The sequence below is a fragment of the Sphaeramia orbicularis genome, chromosome 17 (assembly GCF_902148855.1).
Source record: "Sphaeramia orbicularis chromosome 17, fSphaOr1.1, whole genome shotgun sequence".
Taxonomy (NCBI): domain Eukaryota; kingdom Metazoa; phylum Chordata; class Actinopteri; order Kurtiformes; family Apogonidae; genus Sphaeramia; species Sphaeramia orbicularis.
In genome coordinates, this window is record NC_043973.1 from 32,059,735 (window position 1) to 32,078,174 (window position 18,440).

General features: G+C 35.6%; 1 protein-coding gene across 3 annotated transcripts in view; it reads left to right on the forward strand.

Annotated features, from left to right (window-relative positions):
- Window positions 1-17,261, forward strand: part of phc3 (polyhomeotic homolog 3 (Drosophila)) — a 28,431-nt gene extending 11,170 nt beyond the window's left edge. For all 3 annotated transcript variants that reach the window (XM_030161461.1, XM_030161463.1, XM_030161462.1), the window contains exons 8-15: window positions 2,418-3,073; window positions 3,530-3,653; window positions 5,029-5,297; window positions 7,003-7,162; window positions 7,240-7,351; window positions 11,338-11,467; window positions 15,461-15,800; window positions 16,609-17,261. In XM_030161461.1, the coding sequence (XP_030017321.1) occupies window positions 2,418-3,073; window positions 3,530-3,653; window positions 5,029-5,297; window positions 7,003-7,162; window positions 7,240-7,351; window positions 11,338-11,467; window positions 15,461-15,800; window positions 16,609-16,763 (1,946 nt within the window). In that variant the 3' untranslated portion in view covers window positions 16,764-17,261. The remainder of the gene's footprint in view (window positions 1-2,417; window positions 3,074-3,529; window positions 3,654-5,028; window positions 5,298-7,002; window positions 7,163-7,239; window positions 7,352-11,337; window positions 11,468-15,460; window positions 15,801-16,608) is intronic.
- Window positions 17,262-18,440: the final 1,179 nt, after the last annotated feature.

An 18,440-nucleotide genomic window follows, 5' to 3' on the forward strand; every position in this document is an offset into this window, starting at 1 on the left:
ATTGCATGTGCAACTTTTTTTTTGGCTGGGCAGTGTATATTTCTGAGGTTTACAGAAATCCGCCAACAATAGCATTTCATTGTGGAGACTAGACTTATAATGTATAAAGCCCATGACCATATGCTCCCCTACAGTCCACAGGAGATGTTTGAGCCCAGGCAAAGTAATTATAATTGAAGGGAAACTGAAATCTACAAGAAAATGAAGTGTAGAACAAACATGAAAAGCCAGTGTATCTCTGTTCGAGGGATACATCTGTGGAATAATCTGGAGCAAAACTTAAAAATGTCTTCTTCAGTTTGTGCATTTAAAAGGATGTATAAATCCACCATAATAACAAAATATAGAACATTATCTGAATAAGTGAATATCTAGTTATAACATAGAAGTATGCATAGAATAAGATATTATTGTAATTAATTAATTATCATGATAAGAAGATATTATCACATTTATTGATCATTGTATTTGTAGTAAATATTTGAAGTGCATATAAATATTATAGTTTATATTAAAAATGGTTGATTATGCAAATCTGATTGTGTGTGAGGTGACCAAAGAAGTGTATGTGAATGGTTTGTATGGATGTTTTGTGTTACTGAAAAAATATACAGAGGAAAATGTGTGTTAGCAAAGCAAAGGAATCAGATTTAATTTAAGTATTAGTTTGTAAAAAGGGGGTGGGAGTCAGTAAGTTATACTTCTTCCTACTCCTTTTCGAGCGCAGAAAATTTTTGTTTGACCATGTTGTATGGTTCTGTGTTATCTGATGATTCTATGTGCTCGAAATAAAACTACACTACTAAACTGTAAGCCCAGACTTTGTATTTACTAAAATGCTTTAATTACAATGTACTTAAATGATTTAAGTTTTATTATATTCTACTAATTTGTAGACATAGTCGAAAGTACGAAAAAGTTTTAGTTGAATGGAATTAAATCACTAAGTTTTAGACATGACCACACCTTTTTTATCCCTGCATTGCATTGTGGGTATTGGGCATGTTGTTGAAAATGTGTTATTTTTATGTGCAGGGGTTCAGCGGGGTTGTGGTGTTAATTTTGACTTAATGTGTGTATGGTAATGTTTATTGGCCTTTTTGTGTTTGTTTTTATATTTTTGTAGATCTGCACCATGAGTCAGAGCCATAGGTCAAACAATGGTTTTCCTGTTCATCCACAATTGTTCTTGTTCAATTTAATCTTTATACCTCACCAAACTAAAAGCACTTCCTGTACTGGTAAATTACACTGAGCTAATTTGCTGTCTTACTTCCATCCATGCTACAATATATTAAGTTGAATAATTATACAAAGCAATTTATATAGCAAAAGATTTTAATTTAAATCAACTTGGAATTAAGTACAATGAACTGATGATATTAAGTCTAAGGATTATGTAAAGCAATTGACATTGCAACAAGTTTTAAGTTAAATTAACTTGGCATTTAGTGTGTTGTACTTAAAATAGCAATTTCATTCAAATCAAGCATTTAAGCTTAATACACTCAAGTTTTCATTACTCATTACTTAAATTCTTTAAGGCAACAGGTTTCCTCAAATTTTTTAAGTACACTGTAAAAATGACTAGAATTAACACCAAAAAGCTGTAAAATTGTAACGTAAAAAAACTGTAAGTGACAATACAATGCAAAGTTGGTTATTTGAAAAGATTTTTGTGTTAATGATTGAATCAAATATAGCTGTAGTTTTTACAGGAAGAGTATGTGAACAAAACCAGATTTGTATGTAGAAATGATGTATTTCTATTGTTTTTAGAAAATAAAACTATAAATTGAAATACAATGTGGTGCCGTTTAAACTGCAAAGACCATAATGTTGAAATAACGGCATATTTGCTTTTTTTAATATATATAAAAAAGTTATAAAAAAGTAAACATTTAACAATGTAACATTTTAAATTTGTAAATGAATGGGTTGGTAGAGTTTGTAGAGCGGCTCGTCCAATAATCAAAGGGTTGCTGGTTCGAATCCTAGCTTCGACTGTCCATATGTCCAAGTGTCCATGGAAGACACTGAACCCTAAACTGGTCCCAGTTGGACCTGGTGGATTTGGAAAGAGCTTTGGACACCATGAAGGTGGAGAAAATGTGCTAAATAAGTGCAGTCCATTTACCTGTTAAATCCAGTGTGAAATCTACATGTTTAAACTGTTAAATCTACATGTTACTCTGTAAATATGTTTACAGTTGGATGTGTTTTTTACAGTATTGTTCTGGAAACCACAGCTGCCAGTTTTTTTCCGTAAAAACAACAGGATTTTTTTTACAATGTAAACTCAACTCATCTGGTCTTACAGTGTACTACTACTAGACTGGTTTGTGCTAAGCATTTGTGATGAATGCCATAATACTTGTTTGATGCCTTTGTCATGTTGGGTCTGTGTTTTCCTAAAGCCTACTCTCCAGTGCAGCCCCATGCTGTGGTTGGACAGCGGCTCTCCGGTACACCAGGCCAGCGGGTTGCACAACACCAGCTCATCCTGCAGCAGGCCACGGCAGGAACTCCACCCCACAGACAGCTTCACCCTATCGCCCTCCGAGTAGCACCCCAAGAAACCAGCTCCACCCCTCTCCCTTTATCAGTAAGAAGACTGACCACCCCTGGCCCCCAGTCCCAACCAGGAAACGACCCCCCAGGGGCCTCTTCTTGCTCCTCCTCCTCTTCCTCCTCTTCTCCGTCTGTCACCAGCATATTCTCATCATCGGCCAACACCTCGGTCCCAGCTGCCACCGTCCAACCTCAGCCTCCTCCTCTGGTGGCGGCCCCACAGAGACGGACCTCATTCCCACAAGTGCAAAACCATCCACCCCCTCCCCCTCCACCGCTTGTACTCCCTCGACTGCCCCAGAACCCCCCGGCCTCCCTTCAGAGGTTGTCCCTGCACTCGGTCCAGGCTTTGGCCGTGCAGTCAGGCCGGATGCTGCTGACAGAGCGGGAGCTACCTGTAGCAGAGGCCTTGGTCCAGATGCCCTACCAGAACCTCCCTCCACCTCAGACCGTGGCTGTTGATCTGAAAATACATCCAACCAGACACAAAGAAACTCCTTCAGTGAGTCAAGGTTTATTAGAATTGAGCCGCTGTTTTTGGTGTTTTTTTTTTTTTTCCCCACAATATTTTTATTGGTATTTAAATTTTACATAACAAACATGAATCAAAACAACATAAACACTCATACACACATTTATTCACACCCCGTAGACTTGCACCAAATGATATATAAATATATATATATATATATATATATATATATATATATATATATATATATATATATATATATATAAATAACATACATATATTCTTATGAAACTGTGTACATTTATGTAAAAAAAAAATTAAATAAATAAAAATATTAAAATACAGCAATCATAATAATAAAAAAAGAATTAAATAAAATTAAACAATGATAATTTGTATGACATGTCCCTATTTTCCAGATACCATAATGTTCATTTAAGGTTCCCTTTTGGTGTTTGTTTAATCTTTTTTTCATTTGGATTTCAGCCTGGACAGACGTGCAAAGTGAATGGAGTGAATTCAGAGGAAAGGAAAGAGGAAACTTCTCAGAGTCCACAGAAAGACAGATCCACAACACCTGTCACCACATCCCCTAAACAGAATGGTGAAGGTAGGATACAAAAATTAACCCATAAAGACCCAAACATTCACCGTCAACCAAAAGCATCTACTCATCTACAATGTTTAATACCTGTTGATCCACTAATCCTATCAATACATGTAAATAACAGGTGTAAAATATAGTTTGTCATCTTTTCATGGTCATCAGATATGACCCATTTGGATGTTCAGAGGCTCTATAGTGAATGTGAAAACACCATCATCTTCTACAACAGGGGTGTCAAACATGCGGCCCAGGGGCCAAATGCAGCCCACCAAAGGGTTCAGTTTGGCCCCTGGGATGTTTTTGCCAAGTGCAAAAATTCCACAGTCTTGTATTGAATTAAGCAAAAACAAATTAGGTTGAATTAAGGAAAAAATCTTGAACTAAGCCAAAAAAAAAAAATCTTCAATTAAGTAAAAAAATCTTCAATTAAGCCAAAAAAAATCTTCAATTAAGTAAAAAAAATCTTGAATTAAGCCAAAAAAAACTTCAATTAAGTAAAAAAATCTTGAATTAAGCCAAAAAATATCTAGAATTAACAACTTTTTTTCTTTGTTTTAGTGCAAAAAATAACATTAAATTATGAAAATATTTACATTTTTAAACTATCCTGTAACACTAAAATTTGGAATAGCCTGAGCAAATATGAACAACCTGAAATGTCTAAAGAAAATTCAGCACAATTTTAACTATTTCCCTTCCTGTTCCTCAGTGTTTAGTGTCTTTGTAGATCTGATCCAAAATGCACATGTAGAAATGATAAGTTGAGGCATAATATTGTTAAACTTGCACTAAATTTTCTTTTGTTTTTTTAATTTAAATTTCAGTTTTTCAGGTTTTGTTTTTTTTTTTTTGTTTTTTTGGATAGTTTATAAAAGCAAGTATTATTAAAATACTGAAGTAAAATTTGGAGTTGTCATTATTTATAGGTTATTATGTTATTATTTTTCTGGTCTGGCCCACTGCAGATCAAATTTAGCTGAATATGGAACTGAACTAAAATGAGTTTGACACCCCAGTTCTACAACATTGATTCACTGGTAAAACCCATGGAGTTGGATCAATGACAGTGGATGGACACACTGATTTTTATGTTGAGTTAATGGTATATTTTGCGGAAAAAATCAGTTTTTCTTCAGTTTCCTCTGTTTCTGATATAATAACTATCGAATTTACTCTGAATAAAATAAAAATAAAGAGGATAAAATTACAATAAATGGTGATAAATCACTTAAGAAAGGTTAAATATAAAGAAAAATTCCCCTAGGAACTGCCACAAAAGTCGTACTGGGTCTTTATGTGTTAAAGCAGAAAAAAGCCCAATGCCTACATTTCCAACTCTTTACCTTCTACTCCCTGTATTCTTCATCCTCTCATCCAGCAGTGATACCGTCCACCAGTCCTTCAGTGATCAGGTCTCCAGTGACAGAAGACTCCTCTCAACTCAGCACCAGTAGCAGCATTAACAACAACCCTCCACCACCTCCGTCTCTACCTCCTCCCATCCTACCTGCTGCAGTCAGAGGCCCCAGCCAGCTGCCCTCCACCCCCACCAGCCTGCCAGGGAGCCCCGACAGGATCCTCAGAAGCCACATCCTCACCCACCTCATAGAGGGGTTCGTTATCCAGGAGGGTCTGGAGCCGTTCCCGGTACGGTGGTCACACTGTGATCAGAGTCTGAGTCAAAATCTACTCTATCCATGCTTTTATTTAGACAGTAGTCACCAGCAGTAGAAGACGTTTGAAGAGCCTTTAAAGTACTAATACTCCAAGTCTGGCATGAATTATTCTGCTTGAGTAGAAATACACAAGTCTTTGGACTCTTCCTACTACTACTACTACTGCTACTACTGCTACTACTACCACTACTACTACTGCTGCTACTACTGCTGCTACTACTACTACTACTACTACTGCTACTGCTACTGTTACTACTACTACTGCTACTACTGCTACTACTACTACTACTACTGCTGCTGCTACTACTACTACTGCTACCACTACTACTACTGCTACTACTGCTACTACTACTACTACTACTACTACTGCTGCTACTACTGCTGCTACTACTACTACTGCTACCACTACTACTACTGCTACTACTGCTACTACTACTACTACTACTACTACTACTACTACTGCTGCTGCTACTACTACTACTGCTACCACTACTACTACTGCTACTACTGCTACTACTACTACTGCTGCTACTACTGCTGCTACTACTACTGCTGCTACCACTACTACTACTGCTACTACTGCTACTACTACTGTTACTACTACTACTGCTACTACTACTACTACTACCACTACTACTACTACTACTGCTACTACTACTACTACTACTACTGCTGCTACTACTGCTACTACTGCTGCTACTACTGCTACTACTACTACTACTACTACTACTCCTCCTACTACTACTACTACTACTACTACTGCTGCTACTACTACTACTACTACTACTGCTACTACTACTACTGCTACTAGTACTACTACTACTACTACTACTGCTACTACTACTGCTACACAACACTGGTCAATATTTGAGCTTTTGCATGATGAGTGTTAGGTTATAAAAGGGATCAAAATGATCAAAATAGTTTCTATTTATAATAGTACAGAAAAGACAGTACATAAACTCTTTTTCAATCAAACTGGGTTTTTTTTGTTCTTTTTTTTTGTTTTTTTAGTTGGAGTTTTTCTCATTGATTTGGACTCATCTTAGTAAACAATGAAAGTTAAGGAATGTTGGTCAACACAACAACAATAATAATGAATTTTTCAACAAAGAATATATATATATATATATATATATATATATATATATATATATATATATAAGGAAAATAAATAATGTAATATGTAGTAAAAACATACAAAAAATGATACAATTAAGAAAAACATCACACAGCAAACTAGAAAAGCACTCAGAGAGCGCAGACCTCCGCCAAGGCAGATCAGATCAGTGCCCCCCCCATCACCACCAAAATTTAATCATTTGTTCCTTGTGCCAGTATCAACATTTCCTGAAATTTTCATCCAAGTCTGTCCATAACTTTTTGAGTTATCTTGCACACGGACAGACAGACAAACCAACGCTGGCAAAAACAGAACCTCCTTGGCGGAGGTAAAAAGAGCGAGAAATGAATCAGGGACACTCAGGGGGAAAAAAAAATCTTGAATAAGGTTCTCATAATTCATGCATCAAAGGGTTAATAAATGGTGATGAATCATTTGGGAAAGATTAGAAAAACCATTTGGAAGTTGTGACAAAAGTAGTTGTGGGTCTGTACAGGTTAATGTTGTCGTTAATTGTTACATTTCACATTTTTTAATACATGCTGGGTTTCAGGTGGGGCCGTCGTCCCTGTTGGCAAACCAGCAAGCTTCACTTCCTGAATCCCAGGAGATCCAGACCAATGGTGACGCAGCGGCCGAGGACAGTCCGCTGGATGCTGATCAGTCAGATTCCAGCGACTCGGAGATGGAGAACGACAGCCCTGCAGCAGATGGTGAGGTCTCTGCATGGCTGTGTCTGGATCTGTGGATCTGTGTGTGTGACTAACATCCACTCTGTGTAAAACTGCAGAGCTGGAGGAGAAAGTGTCAGGTGTGCTGCAGTGTGAGTTCTGCGGGAGTGAAGGTTACGCTCACACCTTTCTGCGCTCCAAACGCTTCTGCTCCATGCTGTGTGTCAGAAGGTAAATGAATCAGTCACACATCAAGAGGTGATTAACATGTTGGTGGTTTTTCACATGGTTCATTAACGAGTTCATTTTGTACTGTATGTATCATGTAATAGGGTATGAGCAGGTTCATAAAAAAGTGGCATCGCAATTACATTTGATTTGAATATCTTTTATTCAGTGCCAATGAGCTCACAACTGCAATGTGCAAAAGTCAGCATTAGGTTTTCGCAGTTTTTACAGATCCAAATGCTACTCATTTAGTGACCTCCCTTTGTATTTAACATGTCTTCAACTCATTTTCTCAGACAAAATGAGATTTACTGCACTAATCTTCTACTGTTTTTCACCAGCTTTCATGCGACACCTGTCAGACTCCATATTGTCAGTGCAGCTTTTTGTCACATGAATAAAGATTAGATTAAACACTGACTTTTATCTGTACACATACAGTGGCTTGCAAAAGTATTCACCCTCCTTGATGTTTTCCACATTTTGCTACATTCCAACCACAAAATGACATGTATTCTCTTAGATTTTTTGTGTTAGTCCAGTGGTTCCCAACCTTTTTTGTCTCGTGACTCCATTTTAACATCACACATTTCTGGTGACCCCAGACATTCAAAACGGAGACTTTTTTTTTTTTTTTTGCTAAAATTAATTTGTTTTTGATCATGTAATAGTTTGCTATACTATGTTGCAAATAAACATTAATTTTAGAGGACATTTTGTCTATATAATGTATATTATTATGGACGGAAGCAGAAAAGCCAGGTGTAGATTACTGCACAAAGGGAGAATTTTATTTTCCTTGGTCAGGATATGTACAGTCATTGCAAATTAATACTGAACAAACAACTCAAACTATGAATTATGAAAGAGCTGCAGCATCTGAAACTGACCACAATGAACATTTGACAGATAAACAGAACCACAGTGCTTCAGTTTCAGCTTCACAGTTTGTCATGTCTTTTCTGGATTGGGATTGTCTCTGTCAACTCACCATAGATTTTTCATTAGTAAGTTGTTTTTTTTAAATTTTTATCAGTTACTTGAAATCTCAGGTGACCCCACGAGGGGTCCCGACCCCAAGGTTGATAAACACTGTGTTAGACTAACACAAAGTAACACATAGTTGTGAAGTGTAAGGAAAATTATACATGGTGTTCAAGATTGTTTACAAATAAAAATCTGAAAAGGATGAGTAGTTTTGCAAGGCACTGTATCTCTAGTATTTTCTTGTTACTTAAAAAAAGGGACTAGTCAATGAATATGGCAGCGATTTACATCCCTACAAAAACAACAGGGCTAAAGGTGGCTGAGGACTTGTGCATGTTACTGTGTGTTAAATATATAAAGGCACATTAGAAGACTAGTGTTAGATCGAAGTCTTTCTAGGGGTGGAGGAAGTATTCAGGTTTCTTACTTTAGTAAACACACTAACACCATACTGAGAATACCCCACTACAAACAAAAACTGTCTAAAGTTGAAGTATTATCAGCAAAATGCTCACACTATGAAGAATTAAAGTCTTCATTGTACAGTAAAGGAGTTTTACTACTATTCTGTAATATTTTGGGGTTGTTTTACTGCTGTATTCATGTGTGTACAGTGTTGGGCAGACTTAACTCTTTCGGTGCCAGACAGTTAAGGGGCTAATAAGCCTTAAAAGTGCCACAGAATTTGGCCGTTTTTCAGTATTTCGCGTCGTTTTTATAATCGAAGTCTGAATCGTCATCAGAACTCATTTTCTAGCAGATGGGACTGTTTTGACAGATCGCTGTGTTTACGATATTACTACAAAATGGCCATCTAATTTGCATATGATTTCATTCATAAATTCATTCATAAAATTTCCCAAGCAGAAAACGAAACGCGAGCTCTTTCTTGGTCAAAAACCGCTCTGTAACATCCGACCGATTGCTACTTAGATTCAAAACGCACCAGACGCAGCCGATTCATTATTGATCATAATTTGCAAGAAGATTTGAAAGAACGTCATCGAAATGTGAGAAAGAAATGGGGGTGGATGGTTTGTTTGTACACAAATGTGGCGTGTTCTCCAAAGCCGATCTCATCGGCCCGTGGCACTTTAAAGGTTGTATTCGTAAAGCCGATTTAATCGGCCCATGGCACTGAAAGAGTTAAACTACATTGAGTTGAACTACGTAGTTAAACTACATTTTGCTGTAACTTGCTGGTAGTTAAACTACATTCATATTTTGCACTGTGTCAAGTAGTTCAAGTACTTTTTGGGAAATTTTTTGTAGTTTAACTACTCAGTTTCCAAACTACAATTTTGGGCAACAACATAAAATTAAGGTTTTTTTAAAATTTATTTTTTGTAATATAAATTGTGTTTCACCATTGAATGCAGGACAGTCCCTTTTTCTTTCATCCTGAATTTCCTTGAAGGCATGATCATGTCATGACGTCACAGCCAACGCTGCCTCTGATTGGCTTGCCCTGCCAGCACTCAAATGCTTCACAAAATGTGCATTCATTACTAACGTCGTGCAGTTGTCACCACCATGGACAACCCTCCACCCAGCGCCACCCCCGATAGTGATGTGCCGCCCCAACCATGGCCATATTTTGTTCCATATACACCACATGAACATTCTCAATTTAATGCTGAAAATACAAAGTAGTAGCTAAAACTACTTTTTCATAACCGTAGTTTTACAAACTACATTTCTCCGGGGGTAGAAATGTAGTTTGTTTGAACGACTGCTACACTGAACTACTTGTAGTTTTACAAGCAGCGCTTGCAAAGTAGCTTCCCCAACACTGTGTGTGTGACACTTTACTGCTGTACATGTTTATGATTGAGCTCATTTCAACTACTTATACTGTTAGCAGACAAATTTAAAGTCACCTGCAGTACATTCTATAACAGGGGTGTCAAACATGCGGCCCGGGGGCGAAATGTGTCCCGCCAAATGGTCCAGTTCAGCCCCTGGGATGTTTTTGCCAAGTGCAAAAATTCCACAGTCTTGAATTGAATTAAGCAAAAAAAATTTAGCTTGAATTAAGGAAAAAATCTTGAATTAAGCAAAAAAAAAAAATCTTCAATTAAGTAAAAAAAAAAATCTTCATTTAAGCCAAAAAAAGTCTTCAATTAAGTAAAAAAATCTTCAATTAAGCAAAAAAATCTTCAATTAAGCCAAATAAAGTCTTCAATTAAGTAAAAAAAAACTTCAATAAAGCCAAAAAAAAATCTTAAATTTAGCAAAAAATCTTGAATTAAGACAAAAAAATCTACAATTAACAACTTAAATGTTTTTTCTTTGTTTTAGTGCAAAAAATAACATTAAATTATGAAAATATTTACATTTACAAACTATCCTGTACCAATAAAATGTGAATAATCTGAACAAATATGAACAAACTGAAATGTCTAAAGAAAATTAAGCACAATTTTAACAATTTTTCTTCCTGTTCCTCAGGGTTTAGTGTCTTGGTAGATCTGATCCATAATGCACATGGACAAATGAGAAGTTGAGGAATAATATTGTTAAAATTGCACTAAATTTTCTTACGTTTTTTTTCTTTAATTTAAATTTCAGTTTTTTCAGGTTTTTTTTTTTTTCTGGATAGTTTATAAAAGCAAGTATTTTCATAATTTAATGGGTTTTTTTTTTACACTAAAACAAAGACAAAAATTTGGAGTTGTCATTATTTATAGGTTATTCTGTTATTATTTTACCGGTCCGGCCCACTGCAGATCAAATTTAGCTGAATATGGAACTGAACTAAAATGAGTTTGACACCTGTGTTCTATACAATCATCATATGTTTGTAGTGTTCCTGTCCTGTGCGATAAAGGTAACGCTGAAAATGTGAGCTTGTCATGACCGTATGTGTGTTCTCAGTCAGTCCTCTGGAGACCTACTGAATGTTTAGTGGCTGTAAATAATCCCCTAAAAAGTAAAGACAGAAAAATAATGACTATGCTGGAATCAATAATTCCCCATATTCCGTAACTGTCTTCATTTAGGTTCAGTCTCAGCTGCACAAAGCGTGTCACGGTGGTGAAAGCAGGCCGCTGGGGTCACAGGCCAATGGGTAGGAGGGGACGACCTCCCAGCAGAGTCAACGGAGCCTCCAGAGAGCACTTTCTGAGACAGGTCAGTAAGCATCATTGACCTGATACACAGAAGAAAATACAGAGGTGCTGATGGGATGGCTGGACGAGCTGATCTCAGGGGAGCGGAGCATTAAAAGAAGCACTGGAGGAGATACAGATGGGTGATCAATGACAGGAAAACCTCCTCTAGGATGTAAATGCCCCCATCCATAAACCATCCAAGGGTTCAGTGAATAGTTTGAAAATATGCAGCATTTTGGAAAATAGCACTTTATTACATGGCCGTCAAAACACAAAATAAGAGAATGTCTAGTGAGTTATTTTAACCTTTTCATGCATAGTGGTCACTCCAGTGGACAGCCGTTCAAAGGTGTTCTCTTGTATAATCATTGATTTTGTTGTTTTAGTTCCATATCAGCCAACACAGTGAACGCTTATGCACCATCCCATACACTGACATTCAGACCATTACTGTAACTTTGTGGTTCTAGATAATTCTGATCTACAGTAATATGTTTGAGTGTAAAAAAGAAATGCTAATTGTTATTAACATGTAATTAACAGGTTTTTGGTTGTTTTTTTTTTTTTTTTGCTTTTTTTGCTTTTTTAAACAAAAAGGTTTTTTTTGTTTGTTGTTTTGCATATTATTTCAATGAAGTAAGTACTAGTACTAGTATTAGAGTATGTTAAAATGTGAGAGAACATCAAAATAGCAGCACTGAAATGTTTTTATTTAATCCTTTTCACACAGTACAGTATATCAGTAAATGCATGTTTCTGTGCCTTTAAAATTAAACGCATGGTGTCCAGCTGAGTGGACATTTTTGTAACTCCATGAAAAATAGGTTGATAAAAAAATTCAATCACATTGTTGTTGTTTTTTTTCATGCCTAAAGAGGAATACAAACACTCAGGAAAATTGTTTTTATTAAGGTTCTCATAATTCATGCATGAAAGAGTTAAATATTCATAAAAATTCGACCATTTGTTAACAGGAGAATTTAAAAGGAAAAATTCCAAAATGGGCTGATACAACAGACCTGGGGTGTCAAACTCATTTTAGTTCAGGGGCCAGGTTCAGCTAAATTTGATCTGCAGTGGGCCAAACCAGTAAAATAATAACAGAATAATATATAAATAATGGCAACTCCAAACCTTTCTCTGTGTTTTAGAGTGAAAAAAGGAAATTTACAGTATGAAAAGATGTAAATAACATGAGAAAACTGAAAAAATAAGAGTTAATTTTAACAATATTCTGCCTCAGTTTATCATTTACACATGTATATTATAACATACAGATCACAGTGGATCTACAAACACACAAAACATTTAATAACAGACAGAATATTTTTTAAAATTGTACGAACTTCTCTTAAGACATTTCAGGTTGTTCATATTTGTTCAGGTTATTCGCATTTTTTGCAAAATTATACTTTGTTTTAGTGTAAATCCATGTAAAATTTACATTTACAAAGAAAAACATTTGGAATTGTCATTATTTCTATGTTATTATGAAAGTATTTTACTGGTCCTGCCCACTTGAGATTGAATTTTTCTGAATGTGGAACCTGAACTAAAAGGATTGTAAATATCTTCAGTGTAATTTTTGCATTTCACAAATTCATCCCAAGGGCCGGACGGGACCCTTTGACGGGCCGGATTTGGCCCCCAGGCCGCATGTTTGACACCTGTGGTCTAGTGTTATTATGGTGGTGAACACTCCAGTAGAGTTTATAGACATGCAGAATCAGTGCCAATGAGCTCTGAGCCTGTTTTTGAAACAACATCTTATGAGGAGAATTGAAGTTGTATTTTATTTCATTTTGTCACCTGTCTGTACATAGCTTTTAGATTTTCAAATAATACCCATGAACTAACCAAATTAAATTGATTACTTTTCCCTTAGTGGCCCTGAACTTAAATGAAAAAAAATGGATTTATCTATTTATCCAGATGCACGGATGAATTTTATTGATCCCAAACTGGGAAAATTACATTGCAGCAGTGTGACATACAGTCGAAAAATAGAACAAGAGCAAACACACTATACATAATAAATTAGAAGTATTTAAAAACCTGGATAAATAAACTGTTAGGTTCAAAGTAAGACGGTGGTGTTAAATATGATGCAGGTGCAAAATGACTTTAAAGTGCACAGTGGTATTGGGTATTTGAGTTTAAATATCAGCCAGTCCAGATTTTTTTAAAATAAAAATCTTCACAACTATCATGGTTCCAGGTTGTAGGTAAATTTTGACACAATATTATATCATAGTAGACTTTTTTTTTTTCTTTTTTTTCTCTATAAAATCCTAAAAGCCTACTCTCCCTGTTCTCTGAAACTTTAAATAAGTATTAATAACCTACTATTGTCAGAGAGACTATTTATATATTATAATGGTTCCAAATTTGGTAAAGACACTTCAAAATAGATGACTTCAAAATAGATGTAAAATACTATAAAAGTGTAGAAAATGAATTGTACGTAAAAATTAAAAGACAGTGGTTTTTACACAAGAGAACATGATGCTTTTCAGGTTCTGTTCCAGTAATTTGTCATGATTCTCATTTTTCCAAGCTTTATCAGCCTGCTGCAGTGGCCCTGTTTTTTATATACTTACCCATTTAATATTGTGTAAATATTGCAAACTTTTATAACTAAACATTACATTCATGACTCAAACACTTGTTCTTGCCTACGTATTAAATACTGCAGTAATCATTCAATGAGCCAGTTGAGAAGTGTTTTTAAAGTATTTTTGATATAAGTTATTTTAACCCATAAAGACCCAAACATCCACTAGCGACCAACATCATTTACTGATATAAATTAAATAACTGTTGATCCACTAATCCTGTCAACACATGTAAAATACAGTTTTTCATCTTTTCATGGTCATCAGATATGACCCATTTGGATGTTCAGAGGCTCCTTAGTTACCATGGAAACACCATCATCTTCTACAACATTGATTCACCAGTAAAACCCATGGAGTTGGATCAGTGACAGTGGATGGAGACACTGGGTTTATGTTCAGTTAATGATAGATTTTACTGAAAAAGTCACTTTTTTTCAGTTTTCTCTGTTTTTGATATAGCCACCCTCAACTTTAATTTGAGCTTTTATGAACATTTACATCAGTGTTTTTCAGCCTTGGAGTCGGGACCCCACGTGGGGTCGCCTGGAATTCAAATGGGGTTACCTGAGATTTCTAGTAATTGATAAAAAATTAAAACTAACTAATAAAAATTTACATTATATAGCCTAAATGTTGCTTAAAATTAATGTTTGTTTGCAACATATTATAGCAAACTATTACATGATCAAAAACAAATTAATTTTAGCAAATAAAATTTCTCCGTTTTGAATGTCTGGGGTCACCTGAAATTTCTAATAATTTATGAAAAAAAAAAAAAAAATTAAAAATTAAAACTTACTATTAAAAATGTATATTATTAAGTCTAAATGTTGTCTAAAATTAACGTTTATTTGCAACATATTATAGCAAACTATTACATGATCATAAACAAATTAATTTTAGCCAAAAAAATGTCTCTGCTCTGAATGCCTGGGGCTGCCAGAAATTTGACATGTTAAAATGGGGTCACGAGCCAAAAAAGGTTGGGAACCACTGATTTACATGATCAGTGAATTAGATATAGAAAAAGACCTGATTTTCTCTTAAAAATGCAAAATATAGAGGATGATACTAGAATAAATGGTGATAAATCACTAAGAAAGGCTGAAAATAGAGAAAAATTAATTTGGGAACTGCCAGAAAATTTGCTCTGGGTCTTTATGGTTAACATTTAGTTGCTCAAAAAATTAGATTATTTAAACTTTGCTTTGGTAGTAAACTGTGGAAAACCCCATCTGAAGAAATGTTATGAGGTTATTACCAACTGCTGAGATGAAAATGAGGCACATTACCACATTTGTGTGAAAATCCAGATCAGTTTTATCTTCAGGAACACTGAAAAACAGCCAACCGAGCTGCTTTCTAAACAGTCTAGTGGTGTTTGTGCTTCACAGACTCGTGGGTCGTTTGGGTCAGAGGAAACTCGGCAAAATTCACAGAGAGAGGAAGAGGAGGACCAACAGCAGCAGCAGCAGCAGCAGGAAGAGCAGGAGGAGGAGGAAGAAGAGGAGGAGGAGGGGGAGGAAGAGGAGGAGGAGGAAGACACGCCCCCTGCTCCCATGACAACACGGCTCCGGAAGCAGGCGGAGAGAAAGCGAGAGAGGGAGAGAGAGGAGCAGGAGCAGGAGCAGAGGATGACGGAAACCATCAGCGTGTCTGATACAGAAGAAGACGTCAGCTGTCCGGCTCAGTGGAACGTGGAGCAGGTGTTCTCCTACATCAACTCCCTGCCAGGTATGAGTGTTAATGAGGATGGTTTTGGAAAAGAATAACGTGTTATAAAAAAATAAATAAATAAACTAAATAAAATAATTTGCAGTAAAAAATTTTTAAATGTATTTATGTGTTTTAAATGAAAATTGTTCTGCACACAGATCTTCTAGACACTGGTAGATGCTTCACAACACTGATCAATATTTAAGCTTTTGCATGATGAGTTTAAGGTTATAAAAGGGATCAAAATGATCAAAATAGTTTCTATTTATAATAGTACAGATAACATAGTGCATAAACTCTATTTCAATCAAACTGTTTTTTTTTTTTTTTAGTTGGAGTTTTTTTTCCTTTATTTGGACTCATCTTAGTAAACAATAAAAGTCAAGCAATGTTGGTCAACACAACGACAATAATAATTAATTTTTCAACAAAGAATGTGTATATATGTGTATATATATATATATATATATATATATATATATATAGATATAGATATAGATATAGATATATATATATATATCTGTATATATATGAGAGGTGGCACTGATCTGCCTTGGCAGAGGTCTGCGCTCTCCAAGTGCTTCTAGTTTTTAACAATTACTAGAAATTTCAGGCGACCCCATTTGAATTCCAGGTGACCCCATGTGGGGGCCCGACCCCAAGGTTGAAAAACACTAGGCTAAAGGGTTAACCTAAATAGTAATACCAGCTTTACACGTTGAATTACTCCAATGCTTTTCATTGTGTTCTAAGTTAATTCATATGACCCAGGTAGACACTGTTTGGGCAGAAACACGTCAGTACTTTTTTCTCTTGTCGTCTGCAGGCGGTCAGGACATAGCCCAGGAGTTTCGCTCCCAGGAAATAGACGGGCAGGCTCTGCTTCTGCTCACCGAGGACCACCTGGTCAGCACCATGAACCTTAAACTGGGGCCTGCCCTCAAACTTTGTGCCCACATTAATTCTCTGAAGGACGCATGAACAGGAAACATTCCCACTCTGCTCTACTACATGGATGGGTTTGAACAGACACATTTGCACAGTTCCATCTGAAGCATCTCTAAAATGTCTGAATGATTGGATAGCTGCTCCTTGGATGGTAAACAGACTGCTGAATATTATCCTGAAACCACTGCCAGGAACTTCACCGTGGAGTCATCCCAGTCCACTCCACACACTGTCTCGGCTGAGCTCCACAACCACGTTAACATCCATTTGTTTCAAAATGGTTTTAAAGAATGTTTTGTATGATTTGTATGAAAAAGAGAACAGCTGAACACTAGACACAGATCTTGGATGCTGTACAATCTCAAAGTTTACAGAACAGATTAGCCTATGCCTAAATAATCTTGGAGAATAAATTTAATACACTTTATCAACAAACAAACAGTTGTAATATATTCTGAATGTGTACTGATTAAAATGCTTTATTATTTATTACTCCTATAATTAATATACAGTAAAAACAGTACAAAATAATGTGTCTTGTGAGATTTTGTTGCAGTTTTTGTGAAAAGGTAGCATTTTTCAAGAGAGCTTTGGTAATTAAAATTTGATACTAATATAGAAAGGACAGGTAGTATTATATGAGGAGTTTCTGCTGAACAAAGCACAGGTTATTCAAACTACTCCCTAAGAAAAGACTCCCATTCACTCACACACACAGTTACATTACTACAGAAAATTAAAAAAAAAAATGGCACACTTTTTTGTTTTGTTTTTTAAATTTGTTTTACACTTCATCTACTAATTCTGTACTTTGTTGATTTGCCACTAGAGGGCACATTCAACACAGACTAAGTCCTCTGTCCTGGAACAGACTACACGTTTCCAAAACTTTTCCAAGGATGTGTAGTATAACTACTGTGACTGTTCCATAAATGTTTAATACATTGTTTTAAATAGATAGATAGATAGATAGATAGATAGATAGATAGATAGATAGATAGATAGATAGATAGATAGATAGATAGATAGATATGATGAAAATGATTGCAGTATATATATATTTCCATCATTAAGTAAAATCTAATGCTATAATCAGGTATATTGAAAGTGTAGTGAATGTATGCTGATAATCAAGGAAGAACAAAACAGAACAGCTTCTTTTACACCTGGTGTCAGAGTGGAGTTTTTCTGTGCAGAAATGGTGGAAATAGATTCATTTAGTTTGTTAATTCACCTGCATAAACAGGTAAAAACTAACTTTTAATATGGTCTGTATGTTACTACCTCTTGAGCTGGTCCAGAAACATGTTATTTTTATTTTAGTAAAAGGCCTGTATGAACATGACAACCCTGGAACATAATAAAATCTCAATTTTCAAGTTAGAAAAAGTAATGAAATTAGGTATAATTGTCAAAAGGTATTTTGATGACATATCTCATTTGTAGGAAACCTGAGTAAAACATACAATCAGGTCTGTAATTTATGAATTCTAACCATTTTAAACAAAATCCCTGTTTTCAGAGGCTTCTAATAATTGTGTCACTGTCCAAACACTTATGGAGCTGATTGTATATATTTACATACACAATAGAAACAGTTCAGTTAAACAGGGCAGCAATCACACACACATAATTTAGACTAGATTGTCTTAGTGTAAAACTTATTACATACATATTTGTATGTGACAGTACTCAGATATTATAACTGCA